Source organism: Schistocerca nitens, chromosome 4 (genome assembly GCF_023898315.1).
Source record: "Schistocerca nitens isolate TAMUIC-IGC-003100 chromosome 4, iqSchNite1.1, whole genome shotgun sequence".
Taxonomy (NCBI): Eukaryota; Metazoa; Arthropoda; class Insecta; order Orthoptera; family Acrididae; genus Schistocerca; species Schistocerca nitens.
Window position 1 is genome coordinate 381,581,614 of NC_064617.1, and position 20,360 is coordinate 381,601,973.

Consider the following 20,360-nt stretch of genomic DNA (forward strand, 5'->3'; position numbering starts at 1 on the left):
ATACAGGCAGATATGGTCGCATTACCAACTGATTTGATGAACTGACAGTTGAGCAGAGTTTCAATGATGATGAAACAGGGTGTCCTATGGTGTAGGATACTCCAGGGACAGTAGGAATCAACATGCAAGAGGGTAACAATGTTCCAAACTATTCTACAGCCTCTTCATCTAGTGCCAAGGAAATTTAAGTTCAGTCACAACCACAGAATCGTTCTTCTAAAAAGAAGATGAGCGAACGAATGGCAAAATGGTCTAAGACAAATCTTAATTACAGTTCCCGCAATATAAATAGTCTGGCAAAAACTAACTGTGAAAATATTGTGAACGCTCTACAAGGTTATACGTCACTGGAAATTTTTGAGGAGTTGCTTACTTCTGAGTTGCTACACAGCATTATGGAAGAAACTGAAGAGTATGAAAAATAGTGTAGAAACAAGTCATAGTATTCTACCTCAGTAGATGAACTGAAACTTTTTATTGGGTTCTTAAATTTTATCTGGATACCATGCATTGCCAACCAGAGAAATTATTGGTCTGAAGCAGATGATGTGATCGTGTCCCTTGTAAAAAGTGCCGCACCATGTAATAAATAACATGAACTAAAAGCAATGCTTCATTTTGTAGATAATAATGAAGCACATGCTAACAAAAGTGATGGAGGGTTCATGGTCAGAAATTTGATTGTTGCTATGAGCCCCCACTTCCAGTAGTGGGGAATTTTTTATGAAAATCTCTCGATCAATGAAATGAAGGTCAGGTACTAAGGTTGTCATTCTCTGAAGCAGTTTCTATAAGGGATAAATTTTGGGCTTTGTATGGAAGGGGTGGCTATTGTCATAATTTTGATTTGTTTTGTTGGAAGGACATCTCTGAAGATTCTCAGCCTTTGGGAAATTGAGCCGTGGAAATAATGCTAGATCACATCATTGACCCAAATGGCAGTATCATAGTATTTATACATAACTTTTTTTAGTTCATATTATCTATTTGTAGAACTAAAACAGATGGTGTTCCATGTCACAAGTACATTAAGACAAAACAGAACTGCTTTTTGCCCTTTCAAAGCAGATAAAATCTTAGCAAAAAAGATCAAGAATATTATGATACCAATTACAACAATACAAACCAAATCACCACGGCAAAGTGAAATGATGACACCTGTGTTTTATTGGCAACAAATTTTGAACTAATTGAGCCTCTGGTATCAGTTTCTAGACAACAAAAGGGACAAAATGAAAAGAAGCTCGTCAAATAGCGTTATCTTATGAGTCAGTACAACAAATATACCAGCAGCATAGACCACCATGACTTGTTCTGGAAAAAATGGTACTGGCCAATTTTCATTATAATTGCTGACATGGCTGTGGTAAACACATTTGTACTCTACAACAGTGTATCTCAGTAGGTCAAAAGCATCAAGGATATTTAAAGGAACAGTGCCACCACAAATCTGAAAACTAAGCAAAATGCAAGAAGAAACATTGACAGACCAGTACCACTGTGGACCTCTAGGAAGAAAGTTCTGGATACTGTGCAGCTGGATGCGAGAGATCACATCATTGGAAAAAGAGACAAGCAAAAAATATGCCAGTACCAAAATTTTTCAGGAAAGCCTCTAGCATTTTATGCTGAATGTGGTGTAACTTTAAGTACTCCTTGTTTTATAAATTTTCATAATTAACCGGAATTCTCAATGAAGTGGTTCAGTTGTAATTGTACCATCTAACTAGCTACTAATTTCTCTGAATACTTTCTTTCCAACAATTAGATCAACAATAATTAGATACAACAATTTTAATAAGTGTAACTCACTGAGGCTGTAGGTTCTAATCACAACTATTCTTGTTCACCAAGTGTATGACTGATGTGACTCCATTTAGAGGCTAACTACAGACTTTCATAAATTATTTCTCATAATCTTTCAAGAGCACTGAATTTATTTTGTAATTTGAGCATCTAAATAAATCTTTCCCACTCTGAAACTTAGTGTTTTGTTTTTAATTTATCTCCTTAAAAATAGAGTGGAAAAAAAAACAGAAAAGTTGAAGAAAGAATGTTTTCCTTATAATACACCATAAGTGCCCAGTGCCCTATTTACAGGACAGTGATTACTTTTAATTCTGTTAGTGGGAGTCAATTTAAACTTGAGCTATATGTTATTTTGAAACTTTTAAACATTTCCTCAAGAAATTTAAAAAAAATTTATACTAAAAAAATTTTGCCACTGATGAGTTACTTCAATGAGTGTTCTCTGTGTTGCTTTCTCTTCCAAACTATTTGTACCAGTTTTTTACATATTTTTGAGACTTTAATTATTAAAAATATTTGCTACACATGAACTTTCTTTTGCAGTGCTCCCATTCCCTTTCATAGAAATTACTGTCTTTTTCTGTGGCTTCCTCCCATTTCTTTATTTTATTACCTAATCTGCCAGTTTCTGACAAGATGTGCACACTCTCAGATTTTTTACAACTTTTCTTAATATGTTACATTACTGTATGTAATAAGAAAATATATATGAGTCATTACTTGTTACAACTCTTTTTTACATGTCGTATTTTGATTGTGAAGAGACTCCAATAACTGTAGTGATCCCCAGTTTTTTATAACTTGCCTTTATTACATTTCATTATCTTTTTGGTAGAACGGCTTTCAAAAATGGAAACAAATTCATTAAGAAATATGTTGATTTTGCAGATAACATTAGATTTACTGTAAATTTCAAAGCAGTTAACATGTTTTAACATTCTTTCTAAAACCTTCAGTAGTTTTAGCATTAACCAGCCCCACTGTTTTATTTCTGTACTATACGTAGAGCAAAGTTATATAATGTGACTAAATGTGCATCATGATTTGATAATTAATTTAACACTGGATAGGCATGTATCTCTTTAACATCTGCTTGTTGAGTGAGTACATTATCAAGAAGGATAATACTATCTGGAGCAACTCACTTAGGAATATTAATGACTGATACCAAATTATAAAAGGCTAAAAGCACCTCTACATCCCTTTTCCTGTCTGATTCCTGCAAGAAATATATATTAAAATCACCATAAATTAATAATCCTTTTCTTCTGACTGACAGAGCATGATCATTAATCAAATTTTTTAATGAAAATTTCCCATTTACTCAGTAGAGAGCTGTTTACAGCAGCAATCACATTTCACAATAGTAACTCACAAGCAAATGTTTCTATATCTCTATGTATAAAGAATTTACTTATTTCTACATTTTTGTTTTATTTCCCTTTTTTGTGAATATGACAATTCCTCCTTTATCGATATCGGATGTACATGAATATACAGCTAATTCATAATCACTTACATTCCCATTTTCTATCCCTGTAGTTATTTCTTTCTACCTATTAAGATTTTGCAAACAAATTAACAGTTCAATTACTTTATTGTCTATTGCCCTAATATTCTGATGGAGCAAGTTGATTTCTTCCTCTGTCATTATAAGACAAACTGAGAATCTGTGAATTTAATTTCTTTTAATACTGCCTCCTGAATTCAGTATTGGACCTAATGTCTGTGTCTCACATGACCCCAATAACCATGGGGACTTGTCTGCATGTGCTGGTGACCTCCCTTATGTTTTCTGCTAATAGATCTGCTAACTTGATTAACTGATAACCAGTGGCTTTTACTTGCAGACGGCTAACAGCCTGTGAATGAAATTACGCTACAATTGAACAGGAAACCTTTAAAAAAGTGAGGATTTAATCGAAGTATTATTATCTATTAAAAGGCCGGAAAATGACTGTATGTTCAGATCACAAATCTACTGTAATGTAAAGTATGTTGTTGCACAACAGATTGTATTGGACATTGTTTGCTTCAGTTTACCAATATGGTGAACAGGAAGAGTTGAAAATTCAGTGACTGACACCTTATCAAGACTGCCACTGAAAGTGAAAGATTAGGCATGGGAGTCCCCTCTGAAAATCAGTTTAAAGTATGATATTTATAATGAAGGTAGCAAAGAGATGAAAATACTATGGCAATGCAGAAATACAAGCAGGGACTTAATCTGATGGTCAGGAAAAAATAATTAAAAAAAAGACATAGGAATTAGTACGAAGCCCTAGAAAATAAGCAAAGGGCATGAAATTTTTACATCCTGAGGACATACTATTTAGTCATTTAGAGGCAGAATATTGGTGAATATGCATATGTGAGGACTCTGTGACATCCATAACTGGATATATCCATATGGGATCCAATCAATTTGGGCCCACCAGGGACCTAAGTCAAATGAAGAAATAGGCCTACCAGACAAAGGATTGGTCACCTGCAAGAGACATCATGCTAATACCATGTAACCCTGCTCTGGCTTTGATGATGACCTAATTTCAATAAGAAAGAGAGTTTACAAGTTTCTTCAGGTATTCCACATCCAGCTGAAGCCACTCATTGACTGTAACATCATATCAAACTACCAAATTGTTGGGATCCTCTCCTCTATAACAAGACAAATGTCTTGATTTGATTTCTGTTACATCTCTGTTTTATTTATTTACTTTTCCCATACTCATAATAACTCTGTGATATGGCATATTATCTTATTTAGTTTATCCTTCAACTCCACAAACATGTTTTCATTTCTGGAAGTATTGTCGTCTATAGTCCCAAAATAAAAATTTGTAGAGCCATTTGGGTTTCTGAATTCCACATTATAGCCTACTTAGCAAAACTTGCTGCAGCAGTCAGAGTTTCTAGAAGTAGCTGGTGATGTTCCATGGCCTGTAGACCTAGTTGGTGTTTCCTCAGTTACTGCTACCAGTCTTCTTTCACCTTAGCTGGAATTGTACACCCTTAGAATGTATACTGAGCTCATATCTCATACCTCCTCTATGGTCATCATATCTCATACCTCCTCTATGGTCACTCCCACTGATTCTGAAAGCACCAGTCAAGCAAAGTAAACTCTTGATTTTCTCACATGACACTGTGAAAACCATGGGTCAAGGGAATTAGGTGCAGTATTTTTGACTTGCAAAATGCATTAGACTCAGTACCCCATCAACCAGAAAGTACAGTCTTGTGGGGTATCAAACGACATTTATGACTGGATTGAGGAGTTCTTGTTAACAGTCTCAGATGGAGAGTCATCGACAGATGTAGAATTAACTCCAGGAATGTCATAGCAAAATGTGTTGGGTTCCTTGCAGTTAATGTTGTTTATTATTGATCTGGCAGACACGTTAACAATAACCTCAGACATTTTGAAGATCATACAGATAACTATAATGAAATACTCTTTGAAAAAAGCTGCACAAATATTCAATTAGTTTATGATAAGATTTCAAAGTGGTTCAACTTGCTTTCAACTTTCAAAAATGTAAATCTGCACATTTCACAAAACAGGCTGGCTCAACCATGTTGATGGATACAGTACTGGGTTTGCCATTAATAGAAAGGTCTATCGTTTTTCTCACTTCTGCCAATAAGCCAACAACATGACGGGGGACTACGTACGGCAGAGTCAGTACCAGCTTCAACCCCCCTGGATAAAATCACATGCGTTCATGTTTGTAATTCACAGTGCACAAAGGTTTGTGGTGTTCCATGCCTCGATGCTGGGCATGGTCAAATTGCATCATCTGTTCTGTCCATTGAGAATTGAAGTCTGTTTGATTGTGTCCCCCACCAAGACCAAGCATGGACCAATGAACTCACGAGGAAGTTGCAGTACTTCTCCATAAACTAGGCCAACTGGCAAAGAGTCCATGGCAAGTCTGCAAGTGTTTCATAAACCGGGCAAAACTAACAGCAAAGCTGTTGTCAGATTTGACTCATGACACTCCACTGTGAGTTTAACAACTGGTGACAGCATTCAATCTTCCATTACTTGCTGGGTGATAGCCTGTAATCTTACGATGTATGGCACTACAGAATTTGCTCAGCTGGGCAAACAGTTCAGATTCGAATTGTTGGCCACAATCTGCTGTTATGTGTGGTGGACAACCAAACTGGTATATCCAGTGTGAAACAAAGGCAGAGGCTTGTGTTTCTGTGGAATATTGTTTATTGATATGGCTTCTGATCATTTGATAAAACAGTCGATCACTGTTAATGGATATGTTTGGCCATTTGAAGGTGGTAATAGTACTATTGCATTGATATGTACATCTGCAAGTTGTGCAGTTGTGTCTGGGAAATCTCACATGTGCATATGTGTGGTGAGATGCTTTGCTATGTTGGCATTGAACATGAGCATGAGTCCCGGTTCTACAATTCTTCTACATACTGGGCCACAAAAAATGGCTAGCGATCAGTTTAACTGTTGACCTGACATTAGGGTCACATAAGTAGTACACGTTCTCAAAAGTATTTCTACAGACTGAGGAAGGTAAGAATTGACAAAATCTGCTATTCAAAAATTCACAATATAGCTTAACATTTGTGGAAGGGATATTGATCAGTTTCAGCTGAAAGTTGGAAGAAGCGTCTTTCAGAAGATCCTGATCTCCTGGTCTGATTCTTGTGCTTTGGTGAGCTGAGTAAAATCCACTGCATCTCTTATACTTTTCACAGGGGATAGGCAGTCAGCTACTATGTCATTAATTCCTGATGTGTGACATATATCGTTGCTGAACTGAGCTATAAATTCCAATTGGTTGTATTGTCATGGTGAGCATTTATTGTTGTTCTGCCTGTAGGCTAGACAAGTGGTTTGTGGTCTGTGTAAATTGCAAACTCTATCACCTACAACTGCATACAAATGTATGTAATAAATTTGTAAGCTATGAGTAGTTCACTATCATACGAACTCCATTTTTGTTGTGAGGAGAGAGCTTGTGCTAGTAAAATGCAAGTGACTGCCATGAACCATCTACATATTGTTGTAATGCTTGGCCAACCGGGATTTGACTAGCATCCACCATCAGCAAAACAGGTGTTTTTGGTGCAAGCTGTACAAGGATTGCCACTTTCACTATACTTGGCTTAGCGTTTTAAAAAGTGTCCATCCACAGTATTGGGTTAGAGGTCCTTATATTTTTTCTGATTGGTGTAGATTACACCAGTAAAAACTGAGAATTGCCAGAAAGCACCACAGTTCTTTTGTGGTTTCCAGCCATGGAATCTTCCATACTGCTTCTACTTTTTCTAGCACCAGTAAAAACCCTGCTAGTGAAATCAGGTGGCCTAAAAAATTGATCTCTTGTTGCCTATAAAAAAAACCTAGCAGTGTTTAATACAATCAATTATTTGTCCAGGCCTCTAATGATTTTTACTAAGTGCAGTTGGTGTACTACTGCCATGGATGAAAAAACAAGGATGTCATCAAGGTACTTGAAGCGATAGGGCAAACCTTATAGAACTAAATCTACACTGAGGTGACAGATATCATGGGATACATAGTAATATCATGTCGGACTTCGTTTCGCATGGCACAGTGCAGCAACTCAATGTGGCTTGGACTCAACAAGTTGTTGGAAGTCCTCTGCAGAAATACTGAGACATGGTGCCTCTAGTGTTGATGGTGCATTGTGCATTAATTGACCTCTTCACTATGTTCCATAATTATTCAATGGGATTCACATCAGGTGATCTGTATGGCCAACTCATTCACTCGAACTGTCCAGAGTATTCTTCAAACCTTACGTGAGCAATTGTGACCCAGTGACATGACACATTGTCATCGAAAAAAATTCCGTCGTTGTTTGGGAACATGAAGTCCATGAATGGCTGTAAATGGTCTCCACGTATCCAAAAATAGCCATTGCAGTCAATGATCAGTTAAGTTGGACCAGAAGACCCAGCCCATTCCGTGTAACGACATCCCACACAATTATGAAGCCACCACCAGTTTGCACAGGGTCCATGGCTTCATGGCACCTGTGCCACACTCGAGCCCTACCACCAGCTCTTACCAACTGAAATCGGGACTCACCTGACCAGGCCACAGTTTTACAGCCATCTAGGGTCCAACCAATATGATCACGAGCACAGGAGAGATGCTGCAGATTATGTTGTGCTGTTAGCAAAGGCACTCATGCCAGTCATCTGCTGCCATTGCCCACTGCTACCAAATTTCACCACACTGTACTAATGGAAACATTTGTCATATGTCCCACAATGATTTCTGCAGCTATTTCATGCAGTGTTGCTTCTCTGTTAGTGCTGACAACCCTACACAAAAACCATTGCTCTCAGTTGTTAAGTGAAGCCTGTCAGCCACTAAGTTGTCTATGGTGAGGAGTAATTCCTGAAATTTAGTATTCTCAGCGCATTCTTGACACTGTGGATCTCTGAATATTGAATTCCTTAATGATTTATGAAGTGGAGTGCCCCATGCATCTAGCTCCAAGTACCATTCTGCATTCAAATGTATGTGAATACCTAAGGGACCAAACTGATGAGGTCATCGGTCCCTGCATTCAAAGTTTGTTAATTCCCATGGAGCATTCATGATCATGTCAAAGCCTTTTCACATGAACCACCTCAGTACAAATGATACCTCTGGCAATGCACTGATCTTTTATACCTTGTGTATGTGATACTACACTGTCTTTAAATGTGCACATCGCTATCTCATGAGTTTTGTCACCTCTGTGTACAAACCTCTGCCAAGTCAGTGCATCATTTCGTAAGCTGAATGTCATGAACCAACTCTCACAGAGTCCAATTGGTGTCATATCTACAGCCACATGAATTTGTGAGTAGTCCTTGGCACAGTATAGCACATTAACGATAGTTGTGCCACATAAGGCATACTGGTAGTCTCTTAATAAGGGTACAGGATAATGATCTGCCACTGTTCTAGCATTAAGGGTCCTCTGCATGGGCATCAGACACCATAAAGTTTTGGCACCAAGTGTATGGGGGACTAACATTGACTACTGGAAGAGTGAATGATGCCTTCCTTCAACATTGCATATGCAAAGAAAGGCACTTCAAATTGGCACAGGATTGTTTGACTCTTGGAATAGCATTACAAAAATGGTGAAAAACTTCAACAGGCAAATATTTGATGCTAGTATTAGTCACAATCTGAAACCCTACTTACAATGTTCAAGAGGCAGTATTTAGTGAGGGATTTTGGAATATATTACAACCAGGTACATAATACTCCCGTAGGGACATAGTGCACAGAAGCATTTAAGAAACCATTTTTCCATGCTCTAAACGCAAATGGAATGGGAAGAAACCCTAATGAGTGGTAAAATGTCAAGTACGCTCCGTCATGTAGCTCACAGTAGTTTGCATGTTAGTAAGGCCTCTGACAGCCCTAACTGTTGTACACTTGCCTCACAAATTCTTAATGTCACTGCCTGGTATCAACATCATCAGCTAACATGCTGATTACTTCGCCAAATGTCAAAATTGTCAAAACATGAAAAAATGTCTAGTAAATATGGGCTCTAAAATGCATACTTTAAGAGCTATGAGAACATGCTCATCTTTGCTGCTATGAAACACATCTCTCCTATTGAACAAATACTCATCGATCTTTGGTATGAATTTTAGAGGCCATGTTTACTGGACATTTTTTTCTGGTTTTGTTTCACACTACCCCCTCCAAAATATGCAAATCAAACAGCTTGCAGTAGAAGAAATGTGTTTCATAGTTTTGAAGAAGTGCTTATAGCTCTCAAGATATGCAGTTTACAGCCCATGTTTACTAGACTTATTTTCTTGTTTTAGTGTCAGGAACCTGTCATCGATATCCGTAAATGGAATTTTGTTCAATCCAGTATATATCCAGAGTCTTGCCATAGGATCTCTTCATTTTTTGTACTTGAGTTTACTGTAAGATTTTCTGTTCTCTTACATATTTGAGGATTTCATCAAGATATTTGCAATGTGCAACTCCATTTATCTTGCTGTATTTTGTGTTTAATTTTTGTATGGTTAATTTTCAGCAGAAAAAGACTTCTGGAAAGATATTTGAAGGTCAACCTTCTTTGTGAATGTTTAAGCAATTTTATTTGTTTTTTTTTTTTTTTTTTGCTGTTGCTTCATTAAATAAGCATATGGCTAGGTTGTCTGTAAAAGCCAACTTTGTCCCAGGTCCATCCTCGCCAGGTTGGTTCCAGAGTCCTTGGATTTTCAGTTCTTTCCCATACTCCCATTAATTTGTCTGGACTAACCTGCACAATGATGAGGATAACTGAATGTTGCTCTAGTTTTGATGATTAGGGGATCAGAGATTTCACTCACGAATTTAACTTTCAATCTTGTGTCAGCCAGTATCTGTTTGATTAGCCATAAAATTTTTGGGGCAAGTCTTAGTTTTTCTAAGAAGTTGAACACTGATTTTCAGTCAATGGAATCATACACTGTCTTGAAATCTGTGAGAGTGCAAATGACTGTAGCATTTCTGATGGTTTTGTATTTTAGAATTGTTTGCAGATTGAAGAGTTGTTCAGTGCGTGAATAACTGGGGCAGATGCCTGCCTGGTACTCACCAATTTTGTGTTCTAATTGTTCCTGGGGAAAGCATGATGAGAGAATTTTGTATGTGAGTTGTTGGAGGGGCTAGCTGTTCACATTCACAGTACTTCCTTTGTTGTGCAGCGAATGGATATGTTCACATTTCTAGTCATCAGGAAGTTTTTCTGTTTGCCAGATGGTTGTGGTTATTTGTGTAAGTACCTGTACAAATTTTGATCCAAGGTTCTTTGGTAGTTCTGCAATGGCACCATCTTCACTGAATGTCCTGTTATTGTTTAGTTCAAGTATGTGTTTGTGGATCTCTTCATATGTTGATGGGAATGATTCTGGGTGAATGGAGGGGCAATCCTGTATAGGGAATCTTGTTTAAGATTCATGGTGGTGAAGGAGATCAGAGAAATAATATACCAGTTTCTCAAAATTCTCTCGATTAGTTAGTGCAAGTTTTCCATATTACATACAGGATGTAACAATACGGTACCTACAACTTTGAGGTGTTGTAGAGGGCATCTTGAGGATCAAATTCAGGATAGGAACCCATGTCCAGAGATATCATCCAATGACACTACAGAGTGTTAAAGTTATGCACGCACGGGGACCTGCCACTAAGCCATCTCTTCGGCAGCAAACATGAGTGTATGCCAATAGACCATAGGTGCAAGTCCTTCCAGTGTTGCTTGTTATTCAGTGATAGTGACTGATTTACATGATCATCAGTTCTATTGGGGACTGATCTTGCTGGCCATGGAATTACCTCATTATCATGCAGACAGTTAACAGAGACAAGTGCTTTATGTGGACAAGCATTGTTACATTGAAATGAAATGATTGTATGATACTATTGGCCAGGAGATGCCTAATGGGGCCGTTTGGCCTCCCAATGCAAGTCTTTTTATTTGATGCCACTTCAGCAACTAGCATGTTAATGATGATAAAATTATAATGACGATAAGATGACACCCAGTCCCCAAGCGGATAAAATCTCAGACCTGGTCAGGTCCATAGCATGCAGTCAGCCACACAAACCACTCAGTTAAGGGGATGGGTGTCTAATTGAAAAATGGTACAACGATACTGACACATGAGAGCTAACACAGAATGTCCGTGATGTACTGTTATGTCATCAGAGTTTCCTCACTTCCTACAAGTCATGACCTGAAGTTATACCCAATTGCTCCCTTACCTTGACAGCAGGAGTAACACTGCTGTGCTTTTCCATGAGCATTGGAAAAATGGAACCTACACCATGTCACTGGAATACTTGTCCAAGATGGTCATCCAAAGTAGCACAAAACTGCAATTCATTACTGAACCCAATAAATTACCAGTCATCAGCAATTCATGCCATATGTATTTTGATGTTAATGGTAGCCTATAGACAGAACATTAATTCCCTTGTACAGCTGCTGTTAGTCCCTGAGCAATGCTGGGGGATGATGCAGTGTTGCAGTGAGTCCATTACCTGTTCTCAGATGACAGATACAGATGTAATGAGATTATGATGTGCTTGGTGCTTAATATGGTGATTCTCCCTTGTGATCATATGTGATCAACCAGAACCTTGACTACAGAGATGCCTGCCTTCATGTTCCAATGCAGTCCAATTCAGGCCACTGTCACACTGGATGCCTTACAAATCTGGATATTGCATGATTCTACTAGCTGACCAAATTGAGACCCACAATTAGGCCCCTTTAAAACTCTGTCAGATGCTGATAATGATGTCTCATATGAGTATGCTGCATGTCTGTGTACTTCACAGTGATCACTCTACAACTGCTGCTGCTCGCATACCTCACATATCATACCAGGCCTGGTAACAATATTGAACATGAACAACATTCATTCACTGTGCTAACCATTCTATGTCACAGAGAACTGCAAATGTAATCATTTACACATCTGCCAATGGTTTGTGTATATATACAAAGTTACATTAGCATCCAATCACATTTTCTGAGTACTTCACTTCTTTTCTGTCATTCAGTGTGTGTGCGCGCGCTGTGTGTGTGTGTGTGTGTGTGTGTGTGTGTGTGTGTGTGTGTGTGTGTGTGTGTGTGTGCGTGCGTGCGTGCGTGTGTGTGTCCAACCATCCTCAAGTTACCACATTGTTTTTCTTCTGTAGAACTTACTTACCTTATATATCTTTTGGTTATAATTTTGCTCATATGCTCTTAATGCTTTGTCAACAACACTTTGCATCCACTGATTCACTTTATATCTTGAGAAAAACCCTTCAGCATCTGTCCATTTCTTCACTTGCTTTTTGGCTTCTGCCTTTCTGCAAAATTTATACATAATGTTACATCACTAGTCAAATTAAAACAAAATTCATGAAATAATTAACATTCTACATAACACTCTTACTGTGACACCTCCTCTCCCCCAATTGTTTTACACAACGACACACACACACACACACACACACACACACACACACACGCACACGCACACGCACACACACAATATTACACAATGCAAAGGTAGATTAAAAAAAATGCACTAAGGATGGCTGGAAGCAAATATTTATTTCTTCAGCATCCTTCACTAGCTGTAAAATAACAAGGGAATCGAAGCTTCCACACAGATGCAGTTAGCCGCTAAAACATTCATAGTTAGGAACTCTAACAACAAACAGAACATGTGGATTGGCGAAGAGTAAACAGATAATTTAATCATAAGTGTTCTTTGTCAATTATATTATTATCTAAATTTTTCTTCTCTCTCAGGAAAAAAATATATTAACTTCAGAATGCTGCTCCAGCTCATGAGCTATGTTTTGGTACAAGTGAATTTTTGATTTGAACTTTAATCTGATGCCTAATGTGTATGTTACAAGATGAATAAATCCATATCCTAAATTTACATTTAGTGTTCAGTATCGATTAATTTTGTGTTTTTTCTGTGCCCTAGCCAAGCAGGAGTATCACAGAAAAGTGAAAGTATAATATGCAAATGGAACAAAATATATATTCGCTGATGACATTCTAAAGTTACATAAACTAAGCTCCATGTAAGAAAAATAAATAATGTAAAGGGTCCACACTACCATGTTAAACACAGCCACATTTCATAATAATTTAGCAACTAGTTGCTGTTCCATGGCAGGTATTCAGCTTCCAGGAAATAATGTGCTACAGCCACACTAAATTTATTTTCTGCATGCATTTAGCACTCACAATCATGTTTTTCCTGGGGCATAATTTTGTCATTTGTGTTGGACTGTTTCCTTACATTCTTCTAGAAGTAATTTAGAAGGGAAACTGTTAGAGACTGACACGTGAAGTGATACAAGAAGTTATAATGAATCTAGTGCTATCAGAATTTGTGCTTGATTAGTGAACTATATGATACCACTTAAATTTTGGCCAGATGTGAATTGGTTTTCATAAGTAAATTATGTAATCCATGTTTGTGAATGTTTTCGAATTTTTATGGTTGTTTGGCACAATTTTTCCATACATATAATTTTTCATTTAAATATCAATATATTTTCAAACTTTGATCTCAAATTATGAAAATTAGCTGGGGAAATAATCAACACCAAATACTTAAAAATGAGTCTTCATTAATTTTGCTTTGGTATTTTTACCAATCAGTTTTAAATGCAGACAAAACATGTATTCTTGTTTACATTTTTAAATATTTAAAACTGATATGTAATTGATATTACAACGTAACAGGGGGTTTCTTAATTTTTTATTAATAAATTTTGTAACATTTGCCATTTGTTATTGTTACTAAAAATCTTTAAATACATACATACCTTTGGAAAAGATATGTGACTTACATTTGTTAAACAATCCAGAAAATGGAAGTTATCCTATTATTAATTTGACTATTGGTTGTTCTGAATTTTTCTAAAACAGTTACACATTGTTATTGTATTCATTTGGTGCCAATTTTTTCAGTCTCTTTTAGTTTTACATCATTTTGACATTATTTAGATTAACATCTAGGGAACTTCTCTGGAAATGGGTACAGACAAAAAAAGAACAGTATATTTTGATTTTTGTCTGCAACACTACGAAAATATGTGTTTAACACTAATCAGCACCATATTATTGTACTTGGCCACCAACATAAACACATCATGACATTACAATAAACAAACACAATGGTGACTAAGGAGACTGCATCATACTGCCAATGCTTTCAGGTTAGTTGTGTATATACTATCAACCCCAATTACGTGTTCACTCACAATAAGCCAACCAAAATGCCCTCACTCCCAGGTACAATAATATTGTTTTGAATAATATCATGTGGAAGGGCTAATAAATAATGATTTATCATTGAAGAATGTACTCCAACCTGTGTCATTTAAAAACTGCTTAAGGAAGCTAAGTGAAATTTTTAATACTGTTTGCATTACTACTCTTGGACTTACAAATATAGCACTTTAAAGCAATTTACTTCTTAAGCAATGTTTATAAAACCTCATTCCTTATCACACTTACCAACTTCATCCTCACCCATAATTACTTCACCTTTGAAGGCCAGACCTACAAACAAATCAGGGGAACGGCCATGGGAACCAGGATGGCTCCGTCCTATGCCAACCTCTTCATGGGCCGCATGGAGGAGGCTTTCCTGAAGACCCAACAGCTGCTTCCCCTGGCCTGGTACAGGTTTATAGATGACATCTTTGTGGTCTGGACTCATGGTGAAGAAACACTCCTTAATTTCCTCCATAACCTCAACTCCTTTTCGAATCTGAATTTCACCTGGTCCTTCTCCAAAACCCAAGCCACCTTCCTGGATGTTGACCTTCATCTTGTTGAAGCTCACATCCACACCTCTGTCCATATCAAACCCACAAACAAACAACAGTACCTTCACTTTGATAGCTGCCATCCTTTCCACATCAAACGCTCCCTTCCCTACAGCCAAGGTATTCGTGGCAAACGTATCTGCTCCAGTGACGAATCCCTCAACAATTACACCAATAACCTGACCAGTGCTTTCCTCTCCCGCAACTATCCTGCAGACCTTGTCCACAAACAGATTTCCCGAGCAATACATTCCTCTCCGTTCAACAACAATGTTCCTACCCCCAGACCACACAGAAGCATCCCCCTTGTCACTCAGTATTATCCTGGCCTCGAAAACATCAACAAATTACTCCGCCAGGGATATGACTTTCTCAAGTCAACCCCTGAAATGAGATCATCCCTTGACAAAATTCTCCCCACACCACCCAGAGTTGCCTTTCGTCGCCCCCCTAACCTCCGTAACATCCTTGTTAAACCCTACAATATTCCCAGATTACCTTCTCTACCCAGCGGTTCCTACCCCTGTAACCGACCCCGCTGCAAAACCTGCCCCATGCATCCCCCCACAACCACCTACTCCAGCCCCGCTACTGGTAAAACATACACAATTCATGGCAGGGCTACGTGTGAAACTACACATGTCATTTATCAACTGACATGCCTGCACTGCACAGCCTTTTACATCGGCATGACAACAACTAAACTGGCTGAGCGCATGAACGGACACAGACGAACTGTCCGCCTAGGAGATGCCCAATACCCAGTAGCGGAGCATGCCCTCCAGCATAATTCTAGGGACCTAGGAACCTGCTACACCGTATGTGCCATTTGGCTCCTCCCACCCAACACCAGTCCCTCTGAACTGCGGAGATGGGAACTTGCACTCCAACACATCCTTTCATCCCGCCATCCCCCTGGACTGAACCTACGTTAAACAACCTCACTCCCATTCACTCTTCAGTCTTCTCCTCTTTCCCTTTCCTCTTTAGCCATTCACGCATCTTTTCATCCTACATAGTTGTGTTTGTCTTTATACTATATACCTCTTTACTTCTGTATGCATCCTCTTTGGTTTGAAGCTGGCACAGTACTTACAGTAGAATATCTTTGGCTTCCCTCTGACAACCATGCCTCCATCCTTGCTACCCTCCCATTTTCCTTTCCCTGTTGCTTCATAACCTGGGTTGTGAGTAACTGAATCTCCTTTCCCTTCTTCCCTTTCTTTCCCCTCTCTCCTCCCTGATGAAGGAACATTTGTTCCGAAAGCTAGGAATGTAAATTTTCAGTTCTGTTTTATGTGTATCTATCGGCTGTACTGAGCTGAGGTAAGTACTGGCCAGCCCCTCTATCTCTTTGTTAGTATTTGTTTCACATCTTTATATGAGATTTTCCATTAATCATTTAATGTTTATAAAATTTATGTTTTAAAGGATATATAAAAAGAGAGGTGCATCATATGTGTGAGCATCAGCTGGGATTAATGTCATAGCTTGAGTCTACAACACTTTGCTATGCTTTTACTTTTACACATATAAATACATGGTATTATACCAATGTGTGGTATGTTTAACTGTGTATAGTAAGAGAAGTGCGCCATTCATATGGGCTGCTGCCTGAATTATAGACTATTGTGGCTGGAGTATTAGTAGTTTTTCTATTACTGGGAAATGACACAAAAAGAAATTTTCAGTACTCAAGTTAAAATTATGTATGCAAAATATTGTGAAGAAACAAAGAATCTGGACGCTGAAGGAACACTGGTTTGCATTTGGAACAAAATACTGGCAAATTAGTAAAATTTTAATTTTTTAAATAAGGTACTTTATAACTGAGTGAACATGAACAGTAAAGAAATAGTGAAGCAATGGAGAGGGTTGTAGATGAAAGCCAAGATGTTTTTGAAAATTTAAGTGACATCAGTCCATGAAAAGCCAGATCAGAGTGATTTTTTAAAGTTATATATTAGAAGAATTATGAAACATGCAACAGAAATGGAATGACAAGGCACAGCAAAAGAGAACAGTCACAACTCAAGCTTAAGGTTTGAAAAATAGGATCTAGATTGGGAGGAAATGAATCCACCATAAAGGCTAGTAATGAACAAACTAGTAACAGAAACAAGTGTTTCTTTGAACAGTATCAAACAATGGAAAATCCAGGATGGAAAATAACAATTTTAGAGAAGGAAAGTTGCTACTCACCATATAATGGAGATGCTGAGTCACAGTTAGGCACAACAAAAAGACTCTCGCACTTTTGTGTGTGAGAGAGAGAGAGAGAGAGAGAGAGCATATGTCTGTCTATTGTTGATGAAGGCCTTAATGGCAGAAAGCTGTAAGTGTGAGAATCTTTTTGTTGTGCCTATCTGCGACTCAGCATCTTTGTGCAGTATAATAGAAAGAATGTGCAGTATAATAGAAAGAATAACTTCTGAAGTTAGACCTGCAGTCAGTGAAGATCTTTTTAATTGAAAGACACACTGACATTTCTGTGGTACTGGAAACTTTAAAATCTGTGAACTCACCTAAGATAAAAAACACTGCAACTTCAGATATTTTTGAAGAAACATTATAGAAGCAAATACGAACTAAAGCAGAAACTTACATAGGACAAGTGTGCAAGGAAAGCAACACTCATAACTTTTTGATGACAACCAGCTACACTAACAAGACTTCACTTATACCAGATCACTGTGAGAACTATAGTGCTAGGAGAGTTCAAACCATTTTGCAATTTGAAATTTGTGCTGACAGAATTACTGGCAGTACTTTATGGTACAGAGTCATAAACAGTGTTTGGGAAAGGAAGCTTAGATGATGATGTAGGCAACAGGTGCTAAAAATAGAAATCAGAGAAAACAAAACAGTATAAATGAACCCTAACAATAGCCCCCTCAATGGATCAAAAGAGCTGAATGAGATATGAACTTAACACAGGAGCATAAGCTCTTGCAGTATTTCATCACCTTATGTTTCTCATCTCTATATCCTTTTGTAACTATCTCTCACTATCAACTGATCTTCTTCTTTTTACTAGTCTAATAATCATGTAGTTAACCAGAGGCCAGATGATCTGATTCTTACACGCCAGATGATCTGATTAGATGTACTGAACCAAAAATATTTCTAAGGAACTGAAAATATGTTAAGCTTATTCTTGTATATGAAATATTATTTGTGTTTCTTTTTTTTAACATTCATTCTTTGTGAATTTCATACTGTTTGCATGAACCAGACATTACTGCTGTTTTGTGCTAGATGAACAAAAATGGATTTGAAATTACAGTCATGTTGGTAAACTTACATGCATGTTTTAAAAAAATTTGAAGTTTTTCATATAGGAAAGACAGACCGAGAAAATATTACTGTTTATTGCGATTATAGTCAGCTAGTGTTAGCAACACCAAAAAATATACTGGTAGGGTCTTAGTGGACAAAAAGTGTTTAAGAGGAATAAAAATTTATGATTTTTCTAAGCTATGTTACTTCAGTTACTACTGTGGTGTCTTTGTGAGAGAGAGCGAGAATGAAAAGTGACATTTTTCATACCAATGCAAAGTTAAAGATTATAGTCAGATATGATAAATGAAAGATCAGCTATCACATTAAAATATATTTCTTGGTTTAAAATATTTGATTTATTATTATTAGAGACCAGATTATATGCAAGATCAAATAATAAAAAAACATGGTAGTTACTGTGAGCATTATATCTCAAAGTCAAACCTATGCATATCAATTACAAGAAAGAGCATCTGCCAAGTGAAAAATCAGTACATTTAGAATGCTGATATCATTTTCTGAATACTTTCTTGTAGAGGTTAGCAAGGGGGCCTTTCTGGGATTATTTTCTAAAAATTTGCAAAATGGTGGCACATATGGTGTTTTAAGAATTGTTCCTTCTTTGCTATTGTTGTCGATAAGAAGCAGATGTGATCCAAGTGGATTGCAGTGAAACAATCAGTATGTACATGAACAACTTCGAAATATATTGCACGCAGAAGGGCACGCCCAAGAACTCGGTAATATTTTATTTAAAAAACAACATACAGTCATGAATTTCTTGAACAGCAATAACTTTTAATTAATACTATTGGACAAAAGCATCACTTACAATTTATTTTACATTTTTCTACTATTGTAACCATAAATTATCAAGACCTGTTCCAAATATTTCAATCACTCAAAACATTTTTTATAAGCAGTAAAGGACCTTCTGCATCAATACCCTCATTCACAAGGCTGGTGATCGTAGAATGTTTTACTTTTTCAAGTTCTTTGCAGGCCACTAAATAGGAAGAATAAGGCTCTTCTTTTAAAGCACCAACAATCAAATTTGTAATGTAACAGCCACAAGTATCTGTAGTTTTGTCAATCAAAATTCAGATAATGCTGTCCTCGAGTTCATTTTGTATTTCTTCCAGAACATTTACATACACTGTCAGTACGTAATTTTTGCACATTGTTGAATCATCTGGTATATTTTGATTTAAGCAATATTACCACAGGATGGCTTTGAGGATAGGATTTGTAAGTTTGTGAAGACAAATATTGCTTGCAGTTAATGCTTCACAAAGATCCATGTTAAGCCAACTTTTCTGGTTACCTATGGACAAATCCCTGCTACTGTGACTTGCTGTTGTCAGAAGTTGTTGTTGTGGTCCTTTCTTCAGTATTACTGTTATATAAAGACTTGTCTTGACATTTCTGGTCTACTTGAAACTTATTTTTGCACAAAATGCTTATCTCCAAAACTTGACAATATAAAACAATTCTGTCATATGTAAATGTTCCAGGATGGTTAGCTATCCACGAAACATTTCTTTTTGGGGGGGCATGGCGAAAAATATGTTACACACTACATCTCATAAACATGTTCAACTGTGGACAAGTAAATAGAAACCTAAACTGAAACAATGGACATGTGACTAAAAGATTGCTTTGTTTAATTTAATTGTTGCCCACACGTACAGTATGACAGCGGAGGGGATTAACCGGGGATGCGGGCTCAGTAGCATTGACTCTGGCTGCCTGTTCCTGTTCCTCTTCTGTAATGATTTCGCTACATGTAGCCTCTCGTGCAGACCTAGGCCGCAGTCAATCTGCGAGACATCATAACTACATAGAGCTAGAGACTGCCCATCTAAATTTTTAAAATATTATACACATAGAGCAAAAA

The 20,360-nt window shown here is 37.4% G+C and overlaps 1 protein-coding gene across 1 annotated transcript in view; it reads right to left on the reverse strand.

Annotated features, from left to right (window-relative positions):
• Positions 1–20,360, reverse strand: part of LOC126251833 (cyclic GMP-AMP synthase-like receptor) — a 304,227-nt gene that overhangs the window by 145,202 nt on the left and 138,665 nt on the right. Inside the window, exon 5 of the mRNA XM_049952498.1 lies at positions 12,544–12,688. Coding sequence (XP_049808455.1) covers positions 12,544–12,688 — 145 coding nt within the window. The remainder of the gene's footprint in view (positions 1–12,543; positions 12,689–20,360) is intronic.